We start from the raw sequence: 22191 nt of genomic DNA on the forward strand, positions 1-22191 counted from the left end.
GCTCTTGCTCTGCTTGAGATGAAGAATTGCTCCCACTTGGAGTAGATCAGCTCTCCCCCCACCTGCTACCTCCCAGATGATTTTGGACTCCCAGCTCCCATCTGTCCTAACCAGTACAGCCATGCTGGCTAGGGACCATGTGAACTGGGAGTTCAAAACATCTGGATGGGACCAGGTTGGGGAAGATGGCCCTGAGCTTGATGGACTGGCTGCAGAAGACCTCTTAATGATTCTGTGGAAAACTTTGTACATTAGGTTTATTTTTATTTTTTTTTAAATATAAATCTCTGGGGAAAACCCCATCAAACTAGTTGCCAAATATATTCTAAGAACAGAACTTGATTTCCTTGATGAAAAACCTGGATAAGGTGACACAGCAGCTGGCTCTCCGACACAAGCGGTCTTTTAATTGTCAAGAGTTTAGTGACTAGGCCAATATCCTGCGGGGAAATTCTCCCTTGCACACAGACACAGTTCCCAGCATAGGTAGCAACTAGCAGCAAGCAGGTGTCTCTGTCCTTGACAGCACTGTCTTTGCAAGACACAAACATGGGCGAGATCAGCCTGGGACTAACTTTGGATGCCCAGTTCCTTGGTTTCTGCTTTTGCAGTGGCTTGTGCTGCAATCTCATTTCCGTCCCACTCAGTGGTTCTTTGTGGACTTCGCTATTTGCTGAATTTCTGCCCATGCTTCATCTAGGTGCTGTGATGAACGGACCCAGCGGAGGAACAAACCTGTAGGAAATGTTGTTAGATGCTCAAAGGGTGAACAAGGAGTAACTGAAGATTATTTTGCTCTATTCTGGGTTTGTGCTGTGACCAGCATAGAAGCAGTATCACCCGTGACCTAGTACTCGGGAGGGGAGCATCAAGGTAAATGTTACAGATGAAAGAAGAGGAAAGGGCTTTGGCTTTCCATAAGGTGCATGGTGTCACACACACTGCAAATCTATAAAACGAAGTGTGTGTCCAAGAAAGGGTTAGACTGACTTGAGACAATGTGATTTATGCTATAATTGTAATGGTTCAAAATGAAACATTTGAAGTCTCATTGATGAGAGACTGCAGGCTGTGTTTCGTACATAAGATGTTTTGTGTATTCTCTTTTAAATGTATGTAAAAAGGGCAGGAGCTACAAACATTAAAACAGACTCAAATCAATATAGTGGAGACAACACTGGTTTTGCCATGGCTAGCACAAGATTATGCCCCCTTTGAGTCACACAGTACAGTTTTTTAAGGTGTCAGTATTATGTCAAAGTTTAAGGGTATAATGACAACATTTTAAAATTTTCATTATGTCTTCTAAATGTTTGTAAAATGAGTCATATGGAGTGTGGTCTCTAAAATACTATATTCCGTTTATGTTTAAGACCACAGTGTTGTCTCCACTATATTGATTGAGTCTGTTTTAATGCAGGGCTGTGGAGTCGGTACGCCAAACCTTTGACTCCGACTCCTCTATTTTTCTACTGTCCGACTCCACCCAAAATTGCTTCTGACTCCACAGCCCTGGAAAGGGCTGTGAATGTCTTTTTAAATTGGAAGCTCTCATAGGAGCATTTTTATCGCTGCCTGAATATGCGCTGATCTTGGCATCACTGCATTTGTCTTCATCTGGGTCTTGTGTCATACATTGACACACAAAATGTTTTCCATCTTGAGTTATGGTGAAATGCTCAACTACAGCTGACTTCATGGGAAGCTTCTTTGACATTTTGAATTTATATTTTAAAAAAATTGTCAATCAAAATTTATTTTGAAGCCGGAGCTGGAGTCGGTACATTTCTACTGACTCCAACTCCGACTCCACCCAAAATTGCTTCTGACTCCACAGCCCTGTTTTAATGTTTGTAGCTCCTGAAGAAGGACAAGTTCCGAAACGCTTCGAGCTCACAATAAATTTCATCTAGCACCACAGCTTGTCTCTCTTTCCTGCCCTTTGTTTGGTGCTGTTCCCTTCTGTTTCTGTAATTGAAGCAAGCAATAAAAAATGTCTATAATGAATTGAGTGTTTCACAGTTGGGAGCACAGCCTGGCTGGGAGGCCAGAGTCTGTGAGTTCAAATCCCCGCTCGTGTCTCCTGGGTGTCAAGGGCCAGCTAAAGATCACCCCACAGTGAGGGTCTCAGGAGTTATGTGCCCTGCCACCTGTGCAGCCGTGGGTAAGCTGCACAGTCCCAAGGAGCCCAGTTGCCCCCCAGCTGGCAGTTGCAGACAAGGAAGGGGCTGGCTTGTGCAGCTGTGGCAAGCTGAGCAGGCCCTAGCCAGCTGGGGAGGACTAGCCTCAGAGGGAGGCAATGGGAAACCCCCTCTGAATACCGCTTACCATGACTTGAAGGCAGTCCGTTTCCATCTTCCATTTTTTTAAATCCAGTTTCAAGTCCTCGTGATCACAGAGAAGACTAAACATTTGCTAGCACTGTGGAGGTTTGAAGCTTCTGAAATCAAGCTAAGGTCTTCTACTTCCACAAAATTCTGCAACCCAGAATATCCTTGTAGGGATGCTGTGTTGCCCTACCCCCAAACACTAACCAGCTTCTATGGAATATTAAATACTACATGAAAAGTCAGAATTCCCATTGAAATGCTCTGTGGACTAATTCAACAATTGGAGTTTCAACTGAATCACAATTTTGTCCACGTTGGGAGGGGAGGAGTGCTTTGGGTATAGAACATGGACCACCAGAGAAAGTGTGCTTGTGTCCGTATTTCAAGTACTGGCACAAGGATAACGAGGGGAGGAGATCCTACCTTGCCAGAGCAGCACACTCTGGGGCTCCACGGATGGCCAAATGACCAAGGGGTTGTGTGCATACAGTGGATTCAGGAACTGCTGCCTCTTGCTGTTCAGCCCAGGCCAGAGTGAGTGAGTCTTCACTTTCACTTCACAGAGCTTCCTGCAAGGGGGAGACAGTGATATTTTAGCCCCCCTGTTGGGGTGGGGCCGATCCCTTTGCAGCCAGCCTTAATGGTGAAGCCTGAAGGATCTCATTGTCTCTGTTGGGGAGTAAGGAATCTGCCCTCCTGATGGTGGTGAGCTACAATTCCCATCATCCCTGGCGAGTGGCCATGGTGGCTGGGACTGATGGGAGCTGGGAGTCCAATCGCATCTGTATGGCCGATGGTTTCTCATCGCTAAACTGTTGCTCCTTTTTTTAATTGCCGAGAAATTCCCCAGCCATGATTTTAAAGGCGGGTGTGGGGAGAGACTTAAGGAGTAAATGCTCAGATGATGCATCTGCTGAACTAGCCTGCAGGTTTTGGGGGGTGGGGGTGGGGAGAGGTAGGTTCATTTAAGGCTTGGTTTTCCTTCCAGCCCGGTAGAAAGGTGTGGTTCTGCCCCAACTCTGACATGACATTTGATCCTCTGAGTGGAAAGTTCATCTCTCTTGAACCTTTGGCTTGGCTGAAGAATGACATGTGCCTCCAAGGTCCCTGCTGCATGGGAACGGAATTCATTCTTGGCAAATAACCACCCTGGAGAAATCCCCCCCCCCAGGTTTACTGACACCTTCTTGGTTAAGCTTGCTACTCCCAGCTTGTGGCTTTGGGCCCCTTCCTTTCAGAGTGTGAACTGTACAGCAGCAGAATTTATAGTATAAATAAATTTTATACCATTAGTCTTTACAGGGAAACATCAGTGCAAGGTTGCTCCATTTTATCAAGAGTAGGGAAGGAGGGCCTGAGTGATCCGATTTGCCCTTGCTCTCCCTGTCGTCTCGTGAGTCCACACTCCACTACAACAGACGTCCCTGGGAGCCAATCAGCATGAAAGGGGAGGCTGTGTGTTAGCTACTGAGAAGAGTCTTCTCTGGCTGGCTCACCTCAGTGGCTAACATGCTCCCTTTTAATGCTGATTGGCTCATACATAGGGGTCTGCCTGGGACCCTGCTCCCAAAAAAGTAATGGGTCTATGACCCCCCACAACGCAGGATGATTACACCCCTGCCCTGCAGAGTCACTGCTAGTCAGTGTAGACCAGGGGTGTAGGAACCTCCAGTCCATGGGCATAATTAGGTCTCCCAGGCTGTCCTATTTGGCCAAGCCGCACCCACCTACCCATACACTTAACGTCATATACTGTATATGCCGTCAGGTAAAGGCCTGCAGGCCTGCAAAACTTGTGCAGAGTAATCCCCAGACCAGCTGATGGTTGGGGCTCATGACACTGGGTGATTGACAGGTGGGTGACCACGCCCAACTGTCACACTTGGTCTGCAGGAGATGAGGATTTGGTTGGCTGCACTGAGCTAGGCAGAGCAACGGTCTGGTCCAGAATAGGGCAGCTTCCTATGAAAGTGCAAAATCCCAGTTTAAAATCCTCGGGTGAGGTTTTGGAGGTCTAGCGGAGTTGTTTTAATTCATGCCGCCGTGCCCAACACTGGGTCCCTCCTCTTTACCCCCGTCTCAGCGTGTCTCCTCATTTTTGCCTCACCTTTCTTTCTCATTATTGCAGAGAAAGGTGCCGTAGGGAGAGGCGTAGCTGTGCTCAAAGAGCGCCAACAGGAAGCCCTCACTGAATTCCAGCGATAAGGGAAACTGGCGCCCAAGTTGCCAGACGCAGTCCAGGAAGAGGAGGAACATGGGCGCCTCCTGCTTGAGTCGGGCGTGGGAGTAGGCCGAGTGGGCGCAGCGCTGGCGGAACGGGTGCCCAGCCTGTGAAGAGCAAGGAGTGGCGGGGTAGGTGGGAACACACAAGTGTGCTTCTAGTCCTCATGGCTGGCCGTCCTATGACCTGTCACTGCCATCTTAGAGAAGGGGTGGCTAACCCCCACTTTGGGGGGGCCTGATTCAGTTCTTGTCCCCAAGACTCCACCACTTTTAGCAGCAGAAAGAGAAAAAAACAAACACAGCACTCGGGTGGGGGCAGCCCATGGCCCTGATGGGGGCACAAATCATCCCCATTCATCAGATCAGCCATTCGGTGAGCAGGAAGCACCAATAACCCCCCTCCGCACCTGATCTCCATGGATCATCTGAGGAGGGGAGCTGTTGGCCTGTTTGTGTCCTCATGTGCACTCATCCCTGCATGCATGAGAGTATGCTGGGCAGCCACATGTGGCCCCTGGAAGGTTGCCCAAGAGTGAACGTGGCCCTCAGGCCAAAGGTTAGCCAACCCGTACTAGAGCAGGGATGGGGAAACATAGGCCTGGTGGGCAAATGCGGCCCTCCAGTCCCCAATATCTCACCCATGGGCTCTGCCTAGGCCACACCCGCTCTCCAGCCACACCCCTCTGCCCCCCAGGCCACACCCTTCACTGGCCCTGCTATGCCCAGAAAGTGGCCCAGGCAGGAATGTGATCCCAGGGCTGAGGCAGGTTCTGCACTCCTCTCTTTGAGGTTGATTGCACAGGACTAACCGAGGAGTTTCCATCCTCTGCCCTTTTCAGTGGCTAACAGAGTGAGACAAGCTTTCTAGCTCAGCCAATGTGGCAAACTTGAGAGATTGATTTTGTCATAATTTATTCAGGTTGCAGAATAAATTCTGCTGATCAAGCTCTTCTAGATTTTTTTCTGTCATTGCATATTCTGCACCACCCCAGCATAAGGGAAAGTTCAGCTTGCATCTGTCACAGCTGTTGCGAGGGTGCATGGCTCCCACCACCACCACTCTTTTGGGCTTAGCTTGAATTGACTTTGAGTGCAATGGCTGGGCCCTGGAACATGTGGAACACTGCCTCTGAGCATGTAGAAAGTGCCTTTGTGTACTGGTGTTCCATAGACAACTACAGTGAGATGGGTCAGGAATTCTAGATCCATTGCAAATGGTGGGAGGGGACAAAAGGTCTCAGAAAGGTTTTAAAGGCCAGCTTTTGGTTGAATTTCAGATGAATTTGAAGGGGGGGAGGCCATTTTAAAATCCTGTTGTTCTAGTTGCATTCATCAGTGCTACTAGCACAGGCCGAATAGCCACTCCTTAGTTGAGCAAAGCCATACCCACAGCACACTGGCTTGCTGAATGGTGTAGAACAGCCTTCGTCAACCTGGAGCCCTCCAGGAGTACAACTCCCATCAACCCCAGCATCATGCAGCCATGCTGTATGCAGTCCAAGTCATCTGGAGGGCCACCAGTTTGGCGAAGGCTACTATACAACTATCATGACTAGTAGCTAGCGACAGCCTTATCCTCTGTGGTAAAGGCTGGTTTATAACAAAAACCAGTATGTAAGCCCAGAGATACAAGGTACATCTGAAGATAATTGCACATGGTCTGAACGTACAAGGGCAGAGTGCCAGCACCTCTCTTCCTTGAAGTTAATGCTCCCTGCAGGTACCTGTATCCATTCCCGCTCTAGCAGCCCCTGGAAGCCAGCCAGCGTCCTGCAATTGGGATCCAAGATGACCTGGGCAAGGGCGGTCACCAGCAAGGTAGTGTCCGTCCCTTCAGCTCCATGCACCAGGATGCAGGCCTCCTCCCTGAAAGCAAGCGCGCAATGCCTCGTAACTTGGCCCCGCCCTGCAATTGACCCAAGCCCAGCCCGGTCAAGGTGTGGGCTTGCTCAAAGGATTTTTGCTAGGATTCCCTCCCTCCCTTCCATTTCTGAGAAGCACCTGCCTCTGTGGAATTGTCCTGAACACCTGCGGACCCAGCCCGTTGCAGAGGATGGGAGAGAGCAGGGCATTTGGGGAGGGGGGCGTTTTCCCGCCTGCATTGGTACCTTTCCATGCCCTGTGCCGCAAGGCAGGCAGTGCTCAGCGCTTCTTTGACATGGGACAGCCATTTGGAAGCTTCCAGCTTGCTCAGCCAGCGGTCCATGTTGGGGGACAGGTCGTTGCAAGCCTCCACCAGCTTGATGAAGCTTTCCTGGAGGGGACGGCCTCTGTGGGGGTGGTGAGGAAGAAGCAGCCTTGGTCAGAAAGTGGAGGACAAGGCTCTCAATGGCTACCGCTAGCCACAATGGCTGTGTTCCCCTTCCGCTCTTGGAGGGTGCATGCCTCTGAATGCGAGGTGCTGGGATCACAAGTGGAGAGAGCGCTGCTCTGCTCAGGCCCTCCTTGCGAGTTTCCCATTGGGCCCCTGTGAGAACAGTACTGGCCTAGATGGGTCCCTTTTGGCCTGATCCCGCAGCCACGCTCTGCTGGTGTTCTCCTGAGTCAAGTCAAATCAAATATTTATTTACAGTCAACTGACCACAAATACAGAGCATAATATTAGATGTTATGAAATAAAAGACTACATAATAACACTACAACATACAGCATACTAGATTACAAAAACAGCTCCATTAGTTTAATTGCCATTAACAATCATACGGGGTCTGGTCAAGATGGCCAAGTTCAGGAATTTTGCCACTTGCTCAGTAATTTCCTTATCTGAATCCTCAAGTAAAATAATCAGAAGGGACTCAGAGGAACAGCCTGGGAAAAACTGCGTAATAGGATGTATTAGGTCTTTTCTGGCCCCTTCCTAATAAGTTATAACTATAATTGAACAAGACATGTGAAATAGACTCCACTTCATCATTATCACAGGGGCAGCATCTGTTGTTGGTTGGAGTCTTTTTGTACATGCCATCCAGACGTTTGGAAGGTAAAACATTAAATCGAGCCAGAGAGAATGGTCTCCTGGGTGTTTTCTCTAAGATCGTCCCTTTGGTGCCGGAGGGGGTATCCGGATGAGTCTATTTTTTAAGGTGAAAATTTAGTGATGCTTTTAAAATACTTTTCACACCTCTCAGTCGGCGGAAATAGATGAATATGTTTGAGGTTCAGAAACTGACATTTGTCGCAGGAAGCAAAAGTCCCTGGCCGGGGCTCAGCCATCTCTGACTTGCAGGGGAATTTCAGTCTCGCTCTTTCAGAGTTGCATTTGGTAACTACTTTATCCTCCTGAGTCCTGATGGACAAAAACTTCAACCGGCCATCAGATTGGCCTACTGGAAAAATCCCCCAAGGTCACAGTAGTGCTAGACTTTTAGCAGGACATATTGTGGGCCAGGGGTGGGTGGAGAGAGCAGGCTTTTAAGTTCATCAGAGCTCTTCTTCAATCAATTTGAGTGTTGAGCCATTTTTCAAAATAAAAGAAACACACACTTGCTGCCTTCTCTCTCCCCCCCCCCATTCTCTTCTGTTTTGGTTGACATCCAATCAAATTATTATTGCCCTAATGTATTTTTTGGGGGGAGGGAGGGGAATTATGGGTCAACGTTTTGGGCCAACTTTTACTTTTTGAGTGATTCCCTTTGTAGAGGAAACTAGATATAGTTATAGATATAGTTTAGCTTCTGAGGGTTTAGGTTGATTTGAAAGGAAAAAGAAATTAGTCTGGGATCAGAGGAAATGTAATGCAATCCCGGGTTCACCCTCAGACAGATTTTTCTTGTGTCCCATCAGCAGAAGAAATTACATTTAAGTCACTTGATGTCTGCAGCATAGAAACAGCCGTATGAGCCCAAATCCCACCCAGCTGTACTGATTCTCGGCTTCTCCTTTAAGAACATCCACCTCCGAGTTCTCTGGCTACTGTTCCTCCCTGCTCCTCACATTCTTATTCTTTTAAAATTGCCTCAAATATTTTTTATTGCATCTGTATCCTGATGTGCCTTGCTCATTATTTTATCTATTACATTAATATCCCACCTTTCCTCCAAGGAGCTCAAGGTGGCTTACAGGGTGGCCATTTTATCCTCACAGCCACCCTGTGAGGTAGGTTAGGCTGAGAGACAGGGACTGGCCCAGGGTCACCCAATGCATTTTTTCCTGGCTGAGCGAGGATTTGAACCCGGGTCTCCCAGCTCCTAGTCCAATACGCTAAACCACTGCACCCTTTCCTTTCTGGGGACAAGAGTGTGCTTACCTCTCCAGGGGCCGGTGCAATCTCTTCCACCCAGGATAAGAGCTCCTGTGCTCTGTGCCGCCCCCCAGCATCTGAGCCTGCTTGGCCGCCTGCGCCGACCGGGTGTCCAGGATGAAGCCACGGTCTCCTCCTGCCAGCACGGTCCTCAGCAGCGCTTCATCCTCCTGGCAGCGCTTCCGGTTGGGACCTACCAGCGGTTGGCTACAGCGCAGCATCACCTACCAGAGCAAAAGGACCAGGACAGACAGGCTGGGCTGAGGGCGGCACCTGTGGTGGCCCTGTGGCACTCCCTTCCTCTCTCTCACCCTGTGGGGGCCATTGCAAATCCCCACAGAACTGCTGCCAGAGAGGTCAGGGAGCCTTTGGAATGGGCTGTAGCTCAGCAGGAAAGCACTTGACCTGCATACAGGAGACGCCAGGGTCATTCTGCTGGTAGGGATAGGCAAGGGGGGACCTGCCTGGAACTGTCAGCAGAGCCAAGACAGGGGCTGCATAGACCAGGGCTCTGCTTTGGTTTAAGGCAGCCTCCTGTATTTCATGTTTCTTTTCCTGGCCTTGTTCGAAGAGGAGGGCCATCGCTCACTATTATTATTTATTAATTTATTACATTTATACTCCGCTTTTCACGATTGAAACCCAAGGCGGCTTACATATGGTTCCAGTTCCCAGGCGGTCTCCCATCCAGGCACTGACCAGACCTGACCCTGCTTAGCTTCAGCAGGGAGCTGGCCTCAGGTGCCTTCAGGCCATAGCCTGGGACAGTAGCTGGCAATTCCTGAGCGACAGTAGATGAACCACCAGTCTGACTCAGAACAAGGCAGCTTTCTGATGTATCCACATAACAGAGAATATCCTGCATCAGTTCAACTAATTAGTCCCTTTACACAATTTCATGCATAATTCTTGCACTGAAGTGCAACTTATACATTTAAATCATATGCTTTTTTGCATAACGTGGCTCAACTCCAGTTTGTTTGGGATTCCTCCTCCTCCCCCCCCCCCCCGCAATGGGCAAACTTGAGTTTTGGAGCCCTGCTACAACTGACCACACACAGCAGGGTAATACCGGAAAACATGAATGCGATGTTGTCTGTGGAAAGAAGGATGCAGGAAAGAGATGGAAGGAATGAGACGGACTCACAGTCCCATTCTTTTTGTGGTAATAGCTGAGGACAGGAAATCGTCCCCTGTGACGGAAGCGGGCGCTGTCCCTCAGAGTTTCTTCATTCACTGCGGCTGGCACAATGACGACTTGCGGGTAACTGGAGCAGGCCACAAAATCCTCATTGATGTAGCTGAGCCTCCAGGCACCTGTCTGGGAAGGGGGTTAGCATCAGACTCTGTTTCCTGTCACCTTTATGGGCAGAGGTTGGGAACTGCTGGCCTTTAAGTGTGAAGCAGCCCATTTATTTGGCCCAGAGCTCCTCCTCTGGCCACACCCCTTTTTGTTGTGTGTATGCCAGCCCACCTGGAGGTAACTTGGTGCAGGGGGGAGTTATAGCTCCTCCCACTACTGTCTCTAGCCCTGCCCACTGCATGACTTAATCAACAGCTGTGTTTGCTTTAAGCAGTGAGAAAACTTCAGGGGAAAGGAAAGAGAAGGATCAGGGTGGTTAAGCTAGAGGACTCCTTGTTTTCATAACAGATTTTAATTTTTTTAAATTTAAAGAATAATAGTTTTATTGAATAATTTTTAAGTTAGAAAGATTCTTTATAGTTGACTTTATTGTAAGTTTTTATAATGGAAATTTTATCTGGAAATTGCCAGGGCCGGTGGCTGGGAGAATAAAGTCGATGATGATGGGATGGGATGGATGGGGCAGGGGTGCGAGGGGCTCCTCCCATTGCTAGCATCCTGTTGGGCCTTCAGGGGGCAAAAGGTCCCCCCCACATCTACACTTTAAGGGATAAAGGGATGAGGCAGTTGAAGACCAAGATGCCCATTACTCATCAAGACGCCCGTTACCAGGATGGGATTGTTTGCCCTGCTATTTATTATTTATTTTGCTTATTTATCACTATGTTTGTATACCACTATTTCATTTAAAAACATCAAAGTGACTTACAACAAGTTAAAAACAACAACCACACAATAAAAACATTAAAAATAGCAATAAGGGAGGGAAGAGCAGACATTTTGAGGGGCAAAATATGTCAGGACTCAGGGTGTGTGTGTGTGGGGGGGGTGTCTTTTGGGGCAGACTCCTCTCCCCTTTCTTGACTGTTCAGCTTGTGGCCACACAAGCCGTGAGATGGGAATGGAGGGGAGGGCTACCCGTTGCCTTGGGAAGGGCGTTTGCAACCAGCCTCCTGCAACCCTCCTCCTCTCTGCCCCTCTAAAACGGCAGGCCTCGCAACTCACATCCGAAGCGATTTGCTGGTAGTATTCTTCCAGGCTGTGAAGCTGCCACCCATCTTCCAGCTTCAGGCTTTGGGGCCTGTAGAAGAATGGGTATGTCATCATCACCGACTCCACCGAGGAGAGGGCCTGTGGGAAAACAAAGATGGCGAGGGTCAGCCAAGGCTTTGCCCAGACCTAGTCTTCACCAACCTCATGCCCTCCAGATGTTTTGGCTGTGCTGGCTGAGGCTGATGGGAGTTGTAGTCCAAAACATCTGGGGGACACCAGGATGGCGAAGGATGGCTTAGACCAATGGGGCCCTCTTAAGGTGCCAGAGCTGCAAGATAGCTTTCCCCCTCCGATCCCCACTTCTCTAAGGAACCTCTACTTATGGGGCTCCTGGCCTGGTCTGACACTCTTCCCATCAATCGCAGGGAGTGTGTGTGGGGAAGCAGCACAGACTTAAAACGTCTCCAGCATCTACATTGAACGCCCTGAGCCAGTACCGCTGAGCCTTGACATGAGAGCTCTCTGTCGCAGCAGCCCGGAGTAGGGACAGGTGAGAAACTTGATACAGTTCGCACAAGACCACATTTATCAAAATTCACACTTTCTGTGACAATATGAGAACTGAGACGCATCCATCGTTCGCAATTTGCACTTATCCGAAGTTTGCGATGCACTTCTCCAACCGAGCAACATTTACAAAAGTGTATTTATTATGGGAAAGTGTGCTCAAAATGAACATATTGGTGAAAATAACATACAAAAATGAAGTATACTTGGATATATTGCTTGCTAAAAATGTGTACATTAGCCAAAATTGTATTTATTAGGAAAAATTCACACTAAAATGCTGAAATTTTATGAGGATTTTTTAAAAAATCACAAATTGCTGGAGAACCGAATTTAAGATTAGAAAAATTAGAAGCTGAGAGAACTGAAATGAACAAATCATTCAATTCCTACCCAGGTGACACTGTCAGGGTGGGATTCTCCTGCCCTTCCCCTCCCTCTTTGGCAGGCCATCCCCAACCCCTTCTTTTTCTGTTCAGTGCTGTTACTCAGGAACACAAGGCTCTTAATTTCACAGAAGGCAGATTGCGCTGTGGGGGGGGGGAGGCAGCTGCCTGGGAATGCTAGTTTTTACACTTTTAAAAAAAATAAACCCCTCCAAATTTCTGGCCCTTATGGCTGCCAAGATATGCTTGTGTGGGCAATGTCTGCTTCCATCTCAGAAGGCAGAGAGGGAAAGACTTAATTAGGGCTGGGTGGGCTTTAGTGTCTTGCATCACCCAGCCCCATCAATCTGCAGCCCTGCAGGACAATCTAGGCCTCCCTTGTAGGCAGCACAGAGGTCATCTCGGATGCCATTCTGAATGGCACCTAGTGCATGGCGCTGGCTCAGGAGGGCTAGATCCAAACCAGGAATTGTGGTTTGTTTTGCTTCCAGCAAACCACGATCTGGGACTGTGGCTAACGTTTGTTCTTGGCTTACTGATAAGTTAGTTGGAGTGAAACAAACCATGAGCCCTGGTTTGAATGCAACACTAAACTAGGGATCATCTGTTTCTCCTCAGAGTGAGTGGGGAGGAGCAGAATAGTCCAGCTTAGTGCATGCATGGTTTACTGCAACATGTGCACAGGGCCTGTGTATGTGCGTGTATGCATGTATACTAGCCGTCCACAGCCTGGTGCCCTGCAGATGTTTTGGACTACAATTCTGATCAGCCCCAGCCAGCACTTCTTGATGTTTTTGGCTACAATCACTATGCTGGCCGGGGCTGATGGGAGTTGTAATCCAAAACACCAGGTTGGGAAAAGCTGGTGTACATCATGCATGTAGATGGTGTGCATCTACACACCATCAATCTCTGTGCTTTTCTGGAGGGGGCAGGCCTGGCCCCAGTAAAGGCTCCTGTATCCTTCCACTGGTCAAGACAGCAGACCACTCAAGCTAGCGGCCCAGACTGCAGAACACCATCACAGTAGATTCAGGCAGTACACCTCACAGGCCCATCCTGCATCCTCCAAGCTGAACTGATTTTTTTTAAAGTGCTTTATTATGATCAGAATTTGAGTTGCATCTTTGCCTGGCTGTCATGATTTGAACCTCCTCCCAACTGCTTCATTAATGACCCTTCCTGCCCTCTAGCGGGAATTTTAAGCTACCACAAAGGGCTTTTCCTTCCCCAACAGGGCGTGCTCATTCAATCTGCAACTGGAGAGAGGGTGCAGGGGCGGAAAGGGCATCCCAGGCCCCAAAAGGCCCTGCCCCCTTTTCTCAAAGGGATGTGTGGGCTGGCTGCTTGGGGTGATGGCCGGCAATCAGCACCATTCAGAGGGGAGTTCTCTCCAACTGTCCTGCCTGGACGGAGGTCAAATGAAGCGGCATAGGATGGGCGTTTTGTTCACCTCAATGGAACTGGCAATGTTCAGACACTCCTCCATCCCAGGGATCTCCAGCTGCAGAACTTTCAAGTCTTTGCATTTGAGAATGATGGTGCCAGAAGCGTTTGCAAGCCTGCAGGGGGAACGAAATGGAGGAGGAATGAATACGGGCTGAGGACCCAGGCCCTGTTTCCTCCCCCATGAGCTCTCTGCCAGCAGAAGAGAGCCAAGCCGAGGAGCTGGTGCCAGGTGGGGTGGGGTGCGTGGGGAGGCCTCTGGCCACAATCCCAAGCAGCTGCTCACTCGCTCGCTCTGTGTTTGAGACGGGCAGGAAGTCACGTGAGCAAGAAAAAGAGCAAGCACAACGGAGAGAGGGGAAGGAGGCGGCGAAAAGAGCAGAAATGTCTTGTTGCATCCGGATTAAATTAATCTAGGCCAGCCATCCCTAACTTGGTGCCTTCCAGATGTTTTGGACTACAAGTCCATTAGCCCCAGCCAGCTGGGCTGTGTGATGCTGAGGCAGATGGGAGCATAGCAGGGCTGGCAGGGGCTGATGGGAGTTGTAGTCCAAAACATCTGGAAGGCACCAAATTGGGGATGGCTGTCCTAGAATAACCACTGCCTCTGGTCCTTCGACAGCCTCACTGATGCTGTTGATGTGCAGCATCCATAAAAATGCATCAGCAGTACGCGCGCGCGCGTGTGTGTGGGAAATACTTGTCCTAACTCTTTAGCCATTCTGATGATGGCCACTTTCACACCAACAGAACCAAACGTTGCTAGGTAGTCCTACAGGATGCAGCAGGTGGGGGTGCATGTCTTTCTGTGTGGCTATTTGTTCCCTCCCCTCGCTGGATCGTCACTTTGTAGTGGTGAGTGGACTTGCGTGTTCCAATGAACCCTGTGAGCGATGCCGTCGGGAGTCATGTACTCCCAGCAGGGTCACCCATGGCGGTAAGATCAAGGGAGAGGAACCAGACAAAGGACGATCCAAGAAAGTCCTCAACGGCAGAACACACGGAGGATAACAATGTGTACGTTACAACGGCTGTGAAGGAGGATGAAGGCTGCAGCAGATAAAGGACTTCCAATCGTTGTGGTATCCATGCCATTGGATCAAAGCCTTTTTCTGTCAAGATTGTGTGTTGATCATTGTGCTCCGATCTCCCCACATAAAACAAATTCACGCACAGGTGTCTTCCAAGTCACTTACGGACCCACTGTTAAAGACCTTATCTTGGAAGACAATCTTACTCGGCCACGAGTGATAGCTAATGAAAAAAAAAACTCGTTTCCCACAAGGAGAAACAATGAATTGGTGGTTGCATCTCCCCCTACCCTCAGTCATCTTGTATGTAAGAGGCCCATCCCCTAATTTAGAGAAGGGTCTTGAAATATCCCCAAGAGGACCAAACCCCTTCTATGCTCACAAGACCTTTCAGGCTAGTAGTACTTGTGAATTCTGGAAGGGACGTAGCTCAGTGGTCAGGCATCTGTTCAGCTTACAGAAAGACCCAGGTTCAACCACCAGCATCTCCAGTTCGGTCCGGAAATAGCCCCTGACTGAAATTCTGGAGAGTTGCTCCCAGTCAGCATGGACCACTATGCTGGCTGGGGCTGATGGGACTTGGCGTCCAGCAACAACTGGATGGCACCATCTTGGCTACCCCTGTGGTAGATGGACCAGTTGCCTGACTCCAGCTAAGATAGCCTCCCATGCTCTTTGCAGATGGAAGTGTTCACCCTCTGGTTGAGATAGCATGATGGCGGTGACGATTTCAGTTTCTGACCTGCCCTTCACCACAAGGTCCCAGGGCGGGTTACGGTAATTTAAAATACAATATTAAACTCAGTTTAAGAACATAAGAACATAAGAAGAGCCTGCTGGATCAGGCCAGTGGCCCATCTAGTCCAGCATCCTGTTCTCACAGTGGCCAACCAGGTGCCTGGGGGAAGCCCGCAAGCAGGACCCGAGTGCAAGAACACTCTCCCCTCCTGAGGCTTCCGGCAACTGGTTTTCAGAAGCATGCTGCCTCTGACTAGGGTGGCAGAGCACAGCCATCATGGCTAGTAGCCATTGATAGCCCTGTCCTCCATGAATTTGTCTAATCTTCTTTTAAAGCCATCCAAGCTGGTGGCCATTACTGCATCTTGTGGGAGCAAATTCCATAGTTTAACTATGCGCTGAGTAAAGAAGTACTTCCTTTTGTCTGTCCTGAATCTTCCAACATTCAGCTTCTTTGAATGTCCACGAGTTCTAGTATTATGAGAGAGGGAGAAGAACTTTTCTCTATCCACTTTCTCAATGCCATGCATAATTTTATACACTTCTATCATGTCTCCTCTGACCCACCTTTTCTCTAAACTAAAAAGCCCCAAATGCTGCAACCTTTCCTCGTAAGGGAGTCGCTCCATCCCCTTGATCATTCTGGTTGCCCTCTTCTGAACCTTTTCCAACTCTATAATATCCTTTCTGAGATGAGGCGACCAGAACTGTACACAGTATTCCAAATGCGGTCGCACCATAGATTTATACAACAGCATTATGATATCGGCTGTTTTATTTTCAATACCTTTCCTAATTATTGCTAGCATGGAATTTGCCTTTTTCACAGCTGCCGCACACTGGGTCAACATTTTCATCGTGCTGTCCACCACAACCCCGAGGTCTCTCTCCTGGTCGGTCACCGCCAGTTCAGACCCCATGAGCGTATATGTGAAATTAAGATTTTTTGCTCCAATATGCATAATTTTACACTTGTTTATATTGAATTGCATTTGCCATTTTTCCGCCCATTCACTCAGTTTGGAGAGGTCTTTTTGGAGCTCTTCGCAATCCCTTTTTGTTTTAACAACCCTGAACAATTTAGTGTCGTCAGCAAACTTGGCCACTTCACTGCTCACTCCTAATTCTAGGTCATTAATGAACAAGTTGAAAAGTACAGGTCCCAATACCGATCCTTGAGGGACTCCACTTTCTACAGCCCTCCATTGGGAGAACTGTCCGTTTATTCCTACTCTGTGCTTTCTGCTTCTTAACCAATTCCTTATCCACAAGAGGACCTCTCCTCTTAATCCATGACTGCTAAGCTTCCTCAGAAGCCTTTGTTGAGGTACCTTGTCAAACGCTTTTTGAAAGTCTAAGTACACTATGTCCACTGGATCACCTCTATCTATATGCTTGTTGACACTCTCAAAGAATTCTAATAGGTTACTGAGACAGGACTTTCCCTTGCAGAAGCCATGCTGGCTCTGCTTCACCAAGGCTTGTTCTTCTATGTGCTTAGTTAATCTAGCTTTAATAATCCTTTCTACCAGTTTTCCAGGGACAGAAGTTAAGCTAACTGGCCTGTAATTTCCAGGATCCCCTCTGGATCCCTTTTTGAAGATTGGCGTTACATTTGCCACTTTCCAGTCGTCAGGCATGGAGGAGGACCCGAGGGACAAGTTACATATTTTAGTTAGCAGATCAGCAATTTCACATTTGAGTTCTTTGAGAACTCTCGGGTGGATGCCATCCGGGCCCGGTGATTTGTCAGTTTTTATATTATCCATTAAGCTTAGAACTTCCTCTGTCGTTACCACTATTTGTCTTAGTTCCTCAGAATCCCTTCCTGCAAATGTTAGTTCAGGTTCAGGGATCTGCCCTATATCAGTTTAAAATATCTGCAAGGCAGTGGATACTCAGAGGTGAGGGTTAGGCACTGTGCACATGCTCAGAGATGCATCATGTTTACTTCATACTTTCTGGGACTGAAGACAGCCTGCTTTGCTTCAGATTATGCCCTCCTGGGCTCCCGATCCCCCTTGCTCCCCCTTCCCAACAGGTGCAGAATTTGAATGCAGGGCAGCTCTCAAAGGTTTCTCCCCATGCAAGCAGCAGAGCAGCCCATCTCTTCCAAGCATAAGGTGGCTTTTCTGAAAACGGGGGGCCTGAGATAGCCTCAGTCACCCCCATCACCACCCCAGTATGGCATGTAAACTGAAGAGCAGATGAACAGAGCGTTAAGCTTCCAAGCAGCAGCTCAGCCTTGAAGTTGGAACTGGAGTCAAAAGGCAAACCTGGTCTGTCGAGGGGAGCCGTTAGTCCGGGAGCTTTGATACCAGCTTAGATTCTGAACACTGGGGAGCCACAGGAAGAAAAGAGGAGAGGTTAGTATCGTGCCACAGGTGCAAGAGTTTAGTTGTTTGGGCCACTTGTGGCTGATTTACAAGCAAGAGAAGCGCCTGCCTTCGTTCGCCAGTAAGCTAACCGTTTGGCCAAGCTGGGGGCCATTTAGCAATGCCCAGCAGCTTCCTCCCATTCAATTAGAGCTGCAGCTTTTCTCTCCTAGCCCTCTTCTCCTGCCATTCCCAGCAGCCTGAGATGAAGATATTAAGGAAGGCTCAGTTTCCACACACCAGGCTGCTGTTAAAAGGGTACAGGAGCACAGCCAGGAAAAAAAAGTGGCAACCTGACTTTCGAGCAGAGGAAAGGCATCATTCATTATTATGGTATACGCACCCTGTTTAGTCCCGGAAGAAGATTCCCCATGATCTTAAAACACCTTCTTCTGATCTTGACCTCTAGGGCAAGTGCACAAGTCTGAGGTGGGTTTGTTAGGAACAACACAGGGATATAACAATAATAATGTTGCCTCGCACTGAGTCAGACCATTGGTCTATCTGACTTAGCATCTCTCTAGGTTTCAGGTAGGAGTCTCTCCCTGCCCTACCTAGAGATGCCAGTGACTGAACCTGGGCCCTTTTGCATACAAAGCATGCACTCTACCACTGAGCTACAGCCATTCAGCGGCTCCTTTTTGCAAGTTTTTTTTTGAGGGGGGGTTGCAAGGAGTTCTGATTTGACCTAGCAGCTCAGGTTCTGCAAGGCTTATTTCGGTGATTGCACAAACTGGGGAGAAAAACAGTTTGGCATTACGCCAAGGGAGCCTCAGTGATCCTTAAGAGGCCGAAGCGGTCCTGGGGAGAATCACCTTTTCTCAACGGCATCCACGTTCCGGATAAGAAGCCACAGCTCAGTCTGGGCCTGCTCTCCATTTGCCCCTGGCCGGGAGGATAACAGCAGGTGATGGCTAGTGATGCACAGCATCCCCTTGACTGACTGGAGCCCTGGACACGAGAAGGCCACGCTGTCCACCTTGGTGGTCTTGATCAACTCTGCAAACTCCATGGCAAGGACAGGCTGGGCCTAGCCAGGCGAGAGGGCTGTTCAGGGTCCCGAAAGTCCCGTGGAGATGCCCCTAGGAGGGAAAAAGTCTTCCAGTGAAACTTGTAGGAGCAGCAGATGCAGGCGGCTGAGGCTGGTGAGACACAGCAGATTTTGGGAGGGTGCCGCGAGGGGGGGTATCTCCCCTCCTGCATGTCAGACCAGACACAACTATGTGTCACACTTCCCAGCATTTCCACCCAACGTATGGATTTTACACTTTGAGTAAGTATTGTTATAACCAGCCTTCCCCAACCTGGTGCCTTTCAGATGTTTTAGACCATAACTCCCCTGGGCCCCAGCCAGCACAGCTATGTTGCCTGGGGCTGATGGGAGTTGCAGTCCAAAATGGCCGTGCTGCCTGGGGCTGATGGGAATTGCAGTCCAAAATGGCCACTCTGCCTGGGGCTGATGGGAGTTGCAGTCCAAAATGGCCACACTGCCTGGGGCTGATGGGAGTTGCAGTCCAAAATGGCCACACTGCCTGGGGCTGATGGGAGTTGCAGTCCAAGTCATCTGACAAGCACCAGGTTGAGGAAGGCTGCTACTGATGAGGATGAATGCAGAATAAACAAGTTGTTTAGAGGAGCCTGTCTACCCGGGAGGGTCCATGTCAACCTGCATTCTGTACAGAACAGAATGATCTTGTTGGTGCCCACACACTATTTTTAAATATAAGTTGTGTAAAAGAACTGGAATGGATTGAGAGTAACAAGTTCGAGCCCTGCAAAAGGGACCTTCCCAGCTCCAGAGAGAAGGGCAGGATTAGAATAATTGGTTTGAAAGAGAGGGGCTTCTGGTTGCCAGCTTTATTCTGACAGAGCTGTGTGACAGAGAGTTGTGTGAAATTCCACAGGTGATGCTTTCCCCTGGTATGCCGACAGAATGATGAGGAAAGCCTGGGCTGCTGAATTTGCACTCTTGAAGGGCACAGCAGCTCTCAAAAGGAAGGTGGTGAGGAGGAAGAGGTGGCCACTGTGGTGAGCCTTGGTCTGACAGTCCCCACAGTGACCTCCTGGCAAAAACAGTTGCTGACCACATTGGCTTTGGGGCTGGGTCTTAATCAGGAAAAGACTTTGTTGCTGTCTCATTTTCAGAGGATAGCAACTTCACAGCCTTCTGCGGAAGGGAAAGGGAAGCCAGGCATCTCTCCTATGTTTTGCAGATACAGCCCCATCGCTATGTTGCATCTTTCTCAGTTGATGGTAATACTCTGAGAGTGACGTGAGATTCAGACTAGGCTTGCTGCTCATAGGATGTGGGGCTGGGTGGGGTTCAGACCACAGGGCAGCCGTTCCACTTGGCTCCAGCATAATAATTGCTACACATTTGCTGGAGTATGAAGCCTCAAAGGGTATATCAGCTGCTGAAACCCATTCAGAAAAACAAAAAGAAAATTAAGGGATAATCTTGGTAAATGTATATTTCTAAGGAGAAGAAAGCAAAATTGGGATGTGCATGTGTCCTTTTTCCTCTGTCCCTGTTCTTGCAACTCCAAGAAACAGTAAAAGCAGGAGGTTCATCAAGCTCCTGGCAGACCACAAGTGGATAAAGTTGCCAACTAACCAGGAAAAAAAAGCAGCAGTTCTTGTGCCTTTAAGAGCAGCTTGAAATGCAGCCATCTGCGGGCAGCTTTTCACAGAATGGAGGTAAATATCATCTGCTAATGTCTGCACACTCAGTATGCTGCAGTTAAAGGCACAGCTACAGGGGCCTGCTGAAACATTAACAACCTGCCTGGTGAGTTGCATTGTTTAGTGGACCACAATGTATGCTGTGCCTGCACAGTTTGTCACAAACAACCACAGCCCTGTAAGGTAGGCCAGTGTTAGGTTTTTTAAGTGAGGACTGCAGAAGGATTCTTTACTGTTAGCTGGATATATGTGGACTGGGGAAGGGCTTGCAGAGAGTCCAACCTTTGGTCTACCTAGCCTGTTTTCTCCTCTGGCCAGCAGTGGGGTCTCCAGGATCTCAGGTGGGGGACTTTTTCTCAGCCCTGCTGTTTGCAAATGCTTAGCTAGAGAAGCGAGGTGGTGGAGGATCTGAACCGGGGGCAGCAAAACAGCCTCTTAAAAACCCAGCAAAGGGGCGCTTATAGCAGTATGTGGCCGGCTTTCCTTACCTGACAGCTGGATTTGTAATTAGAGCCCCAGCAGGATCTGCAGGCAATCTTGCTTGGAAGAAATCAGGGGTCAGTCAAGCACCTAACGGTGAGGACCGCCGCAGGGGGCAGACCCTGCTAGTATCGTGGTGTGTGCGTGTGTGAGGGGGCAGCTGCTGTTGAGAAACCTTTCAACAGCTGTTTTGTTTCTGAGAATGGCTGAGGAGCTAAAGCACGCTGGCTCCAGATTGTGAAAGAGAGAGAAAGGGAGGGCTGAACAGGAACTGCACACATTGCAATGTGGGAGAGGCAGAGAAGCCAAGGGACTTGCAGAGAGGGGGAGAGGATGTTGAGCTTAAGGTAGCCTGGCTGTAATTTGTTTTCAGTTTATTTATTTTTTCCACTGTCAGGGGACTTGAAGAGCAAAGATTTCAGATAAACTGGCAGTGTGATTAAACTACCACAATATTTTTCCCCTCTAGGTGCCTTGATGGTGACAAAAATGATGCTTGAAGATATATAGGAAAAGCACAGGAACTGAAACTCAGGAGTGGGAGAGCGCTTTGTAGATTGATCACCAGTTTGATAATGCAAAAGCATATTTTTATGCAGGCAAAGTGAAGCATTGTTGATGAGTCCCCTTAATTTCTACAAGAGAGGAATTGGGAACAGCCTTTAGTCTCCTACTGAAATCCTGCGAGAAAGCAAATTAAAACTCCATGCCAATATGAATCAAAATTGCATACCTTCCAACACTTTAGAGATAAAACGGGGATACACTGACACTGGTCTCCAAAAGTGTGTTTGCTTTATTTTCTTGCACCAAAAACCGTTTTGTGGCATCCTGAAGACTTAACAAATTTATTCTGGCACAAACTTTTGTGGGTTACACCACCTCATTAGATGCATGAAGCTACATCTAAGAAAGTTACAAGTCCTAGGTTACATGGTTTTGAGGGAAAGGGATTGTATACAGAGGGGTCAGAGGGAAATGAAATGCAGAAAACTAGGGTGCTAATTGCTTTATTGACAGTGACTATTCACAAAAATCTTTTGTTGTTGATAACACAGACATCCTGGCATTGTTAAGCCAGTTCAACATGTAGCGTGATCAAAATCTTGTGTCCCAAATCAGTCCACAGGTAATAAACTGGAACCTCTTGATGAATTCTAATGTAGCAGTTTAAAGTTCCAGTCTCCCTTTGAAGCTTCTTTGCTCAAGGAGGCCTCTCTCAGATCACTTGCAGACTATCCTGGGAGTTGAAATGTTCCCCACTTCACACTGGTAACACCCCTCTGGTCTTAGCAAGGGTTCACTGCCCAAGGCTCCTCTCACCATCACTGCCTGTT

At 48.6% G+C, this 22191-nt stretch overlaps 1 protein-coding gene across 2 annotated transcripts; it reads right to left on the minus strand.

Annotated features, from left to right (window-relative positions):
- Positions 1-240: 240 nt before the first annotated feature.
- On the minus strand, positions 241-21135 carry LOC133370971 (myotubularin-related protein 9-like). Of its 2 annotated transcripts, XM_061597972.1 has the most exons (12): positions 20863-21135; positions 18508-18774; positions 17594-17653; positions 13556-13664; positions 11162-11287; positions 9941-10114; positions 8800-9017; positions 6662-6823; positions 6278-6419; positions 4438-4658; positions 2754-2899; positions 241-735 (listed from the first exon to the last, which is right to left on the minus strand). In XM_061597972.1, the coding sequence occupies exons 2-12, from the start codon at positions 18702-18704 to the stop codon at positions 644-646; spliced, it is 1647 nt and encodes a 548-aa protein (XP_061453956.1). In that variant the 5' UTR covers positions 18705-18774; positions 20863-21135; the 3' UTR covers positions 241-643. The 2 variants fall into 2 exon arrangements, with proteins under 2 accessions (XP_061453956.1, XP_061453957.1); XM_061597973.1 differs by lacking the exon at positions 17594-17653.
- Positions 21136-22191: the final 1056 nt, after the last annotated feature.

The sequence above is a fragment of the Rhineura floridana genome, chromosome 15 (assembly GCF_030035675.1).
Source record: "Rhineura floridana isolate rRhiFlo1 chromosome 15, rRhiFlo1.hap2, whole genome shotgun sequence".
NCBI lineage: Eukaryota > Metazoa > Chordata > Lepidosauria > Squamata > Rhineuridae > Rhineura > Rhineura floridana.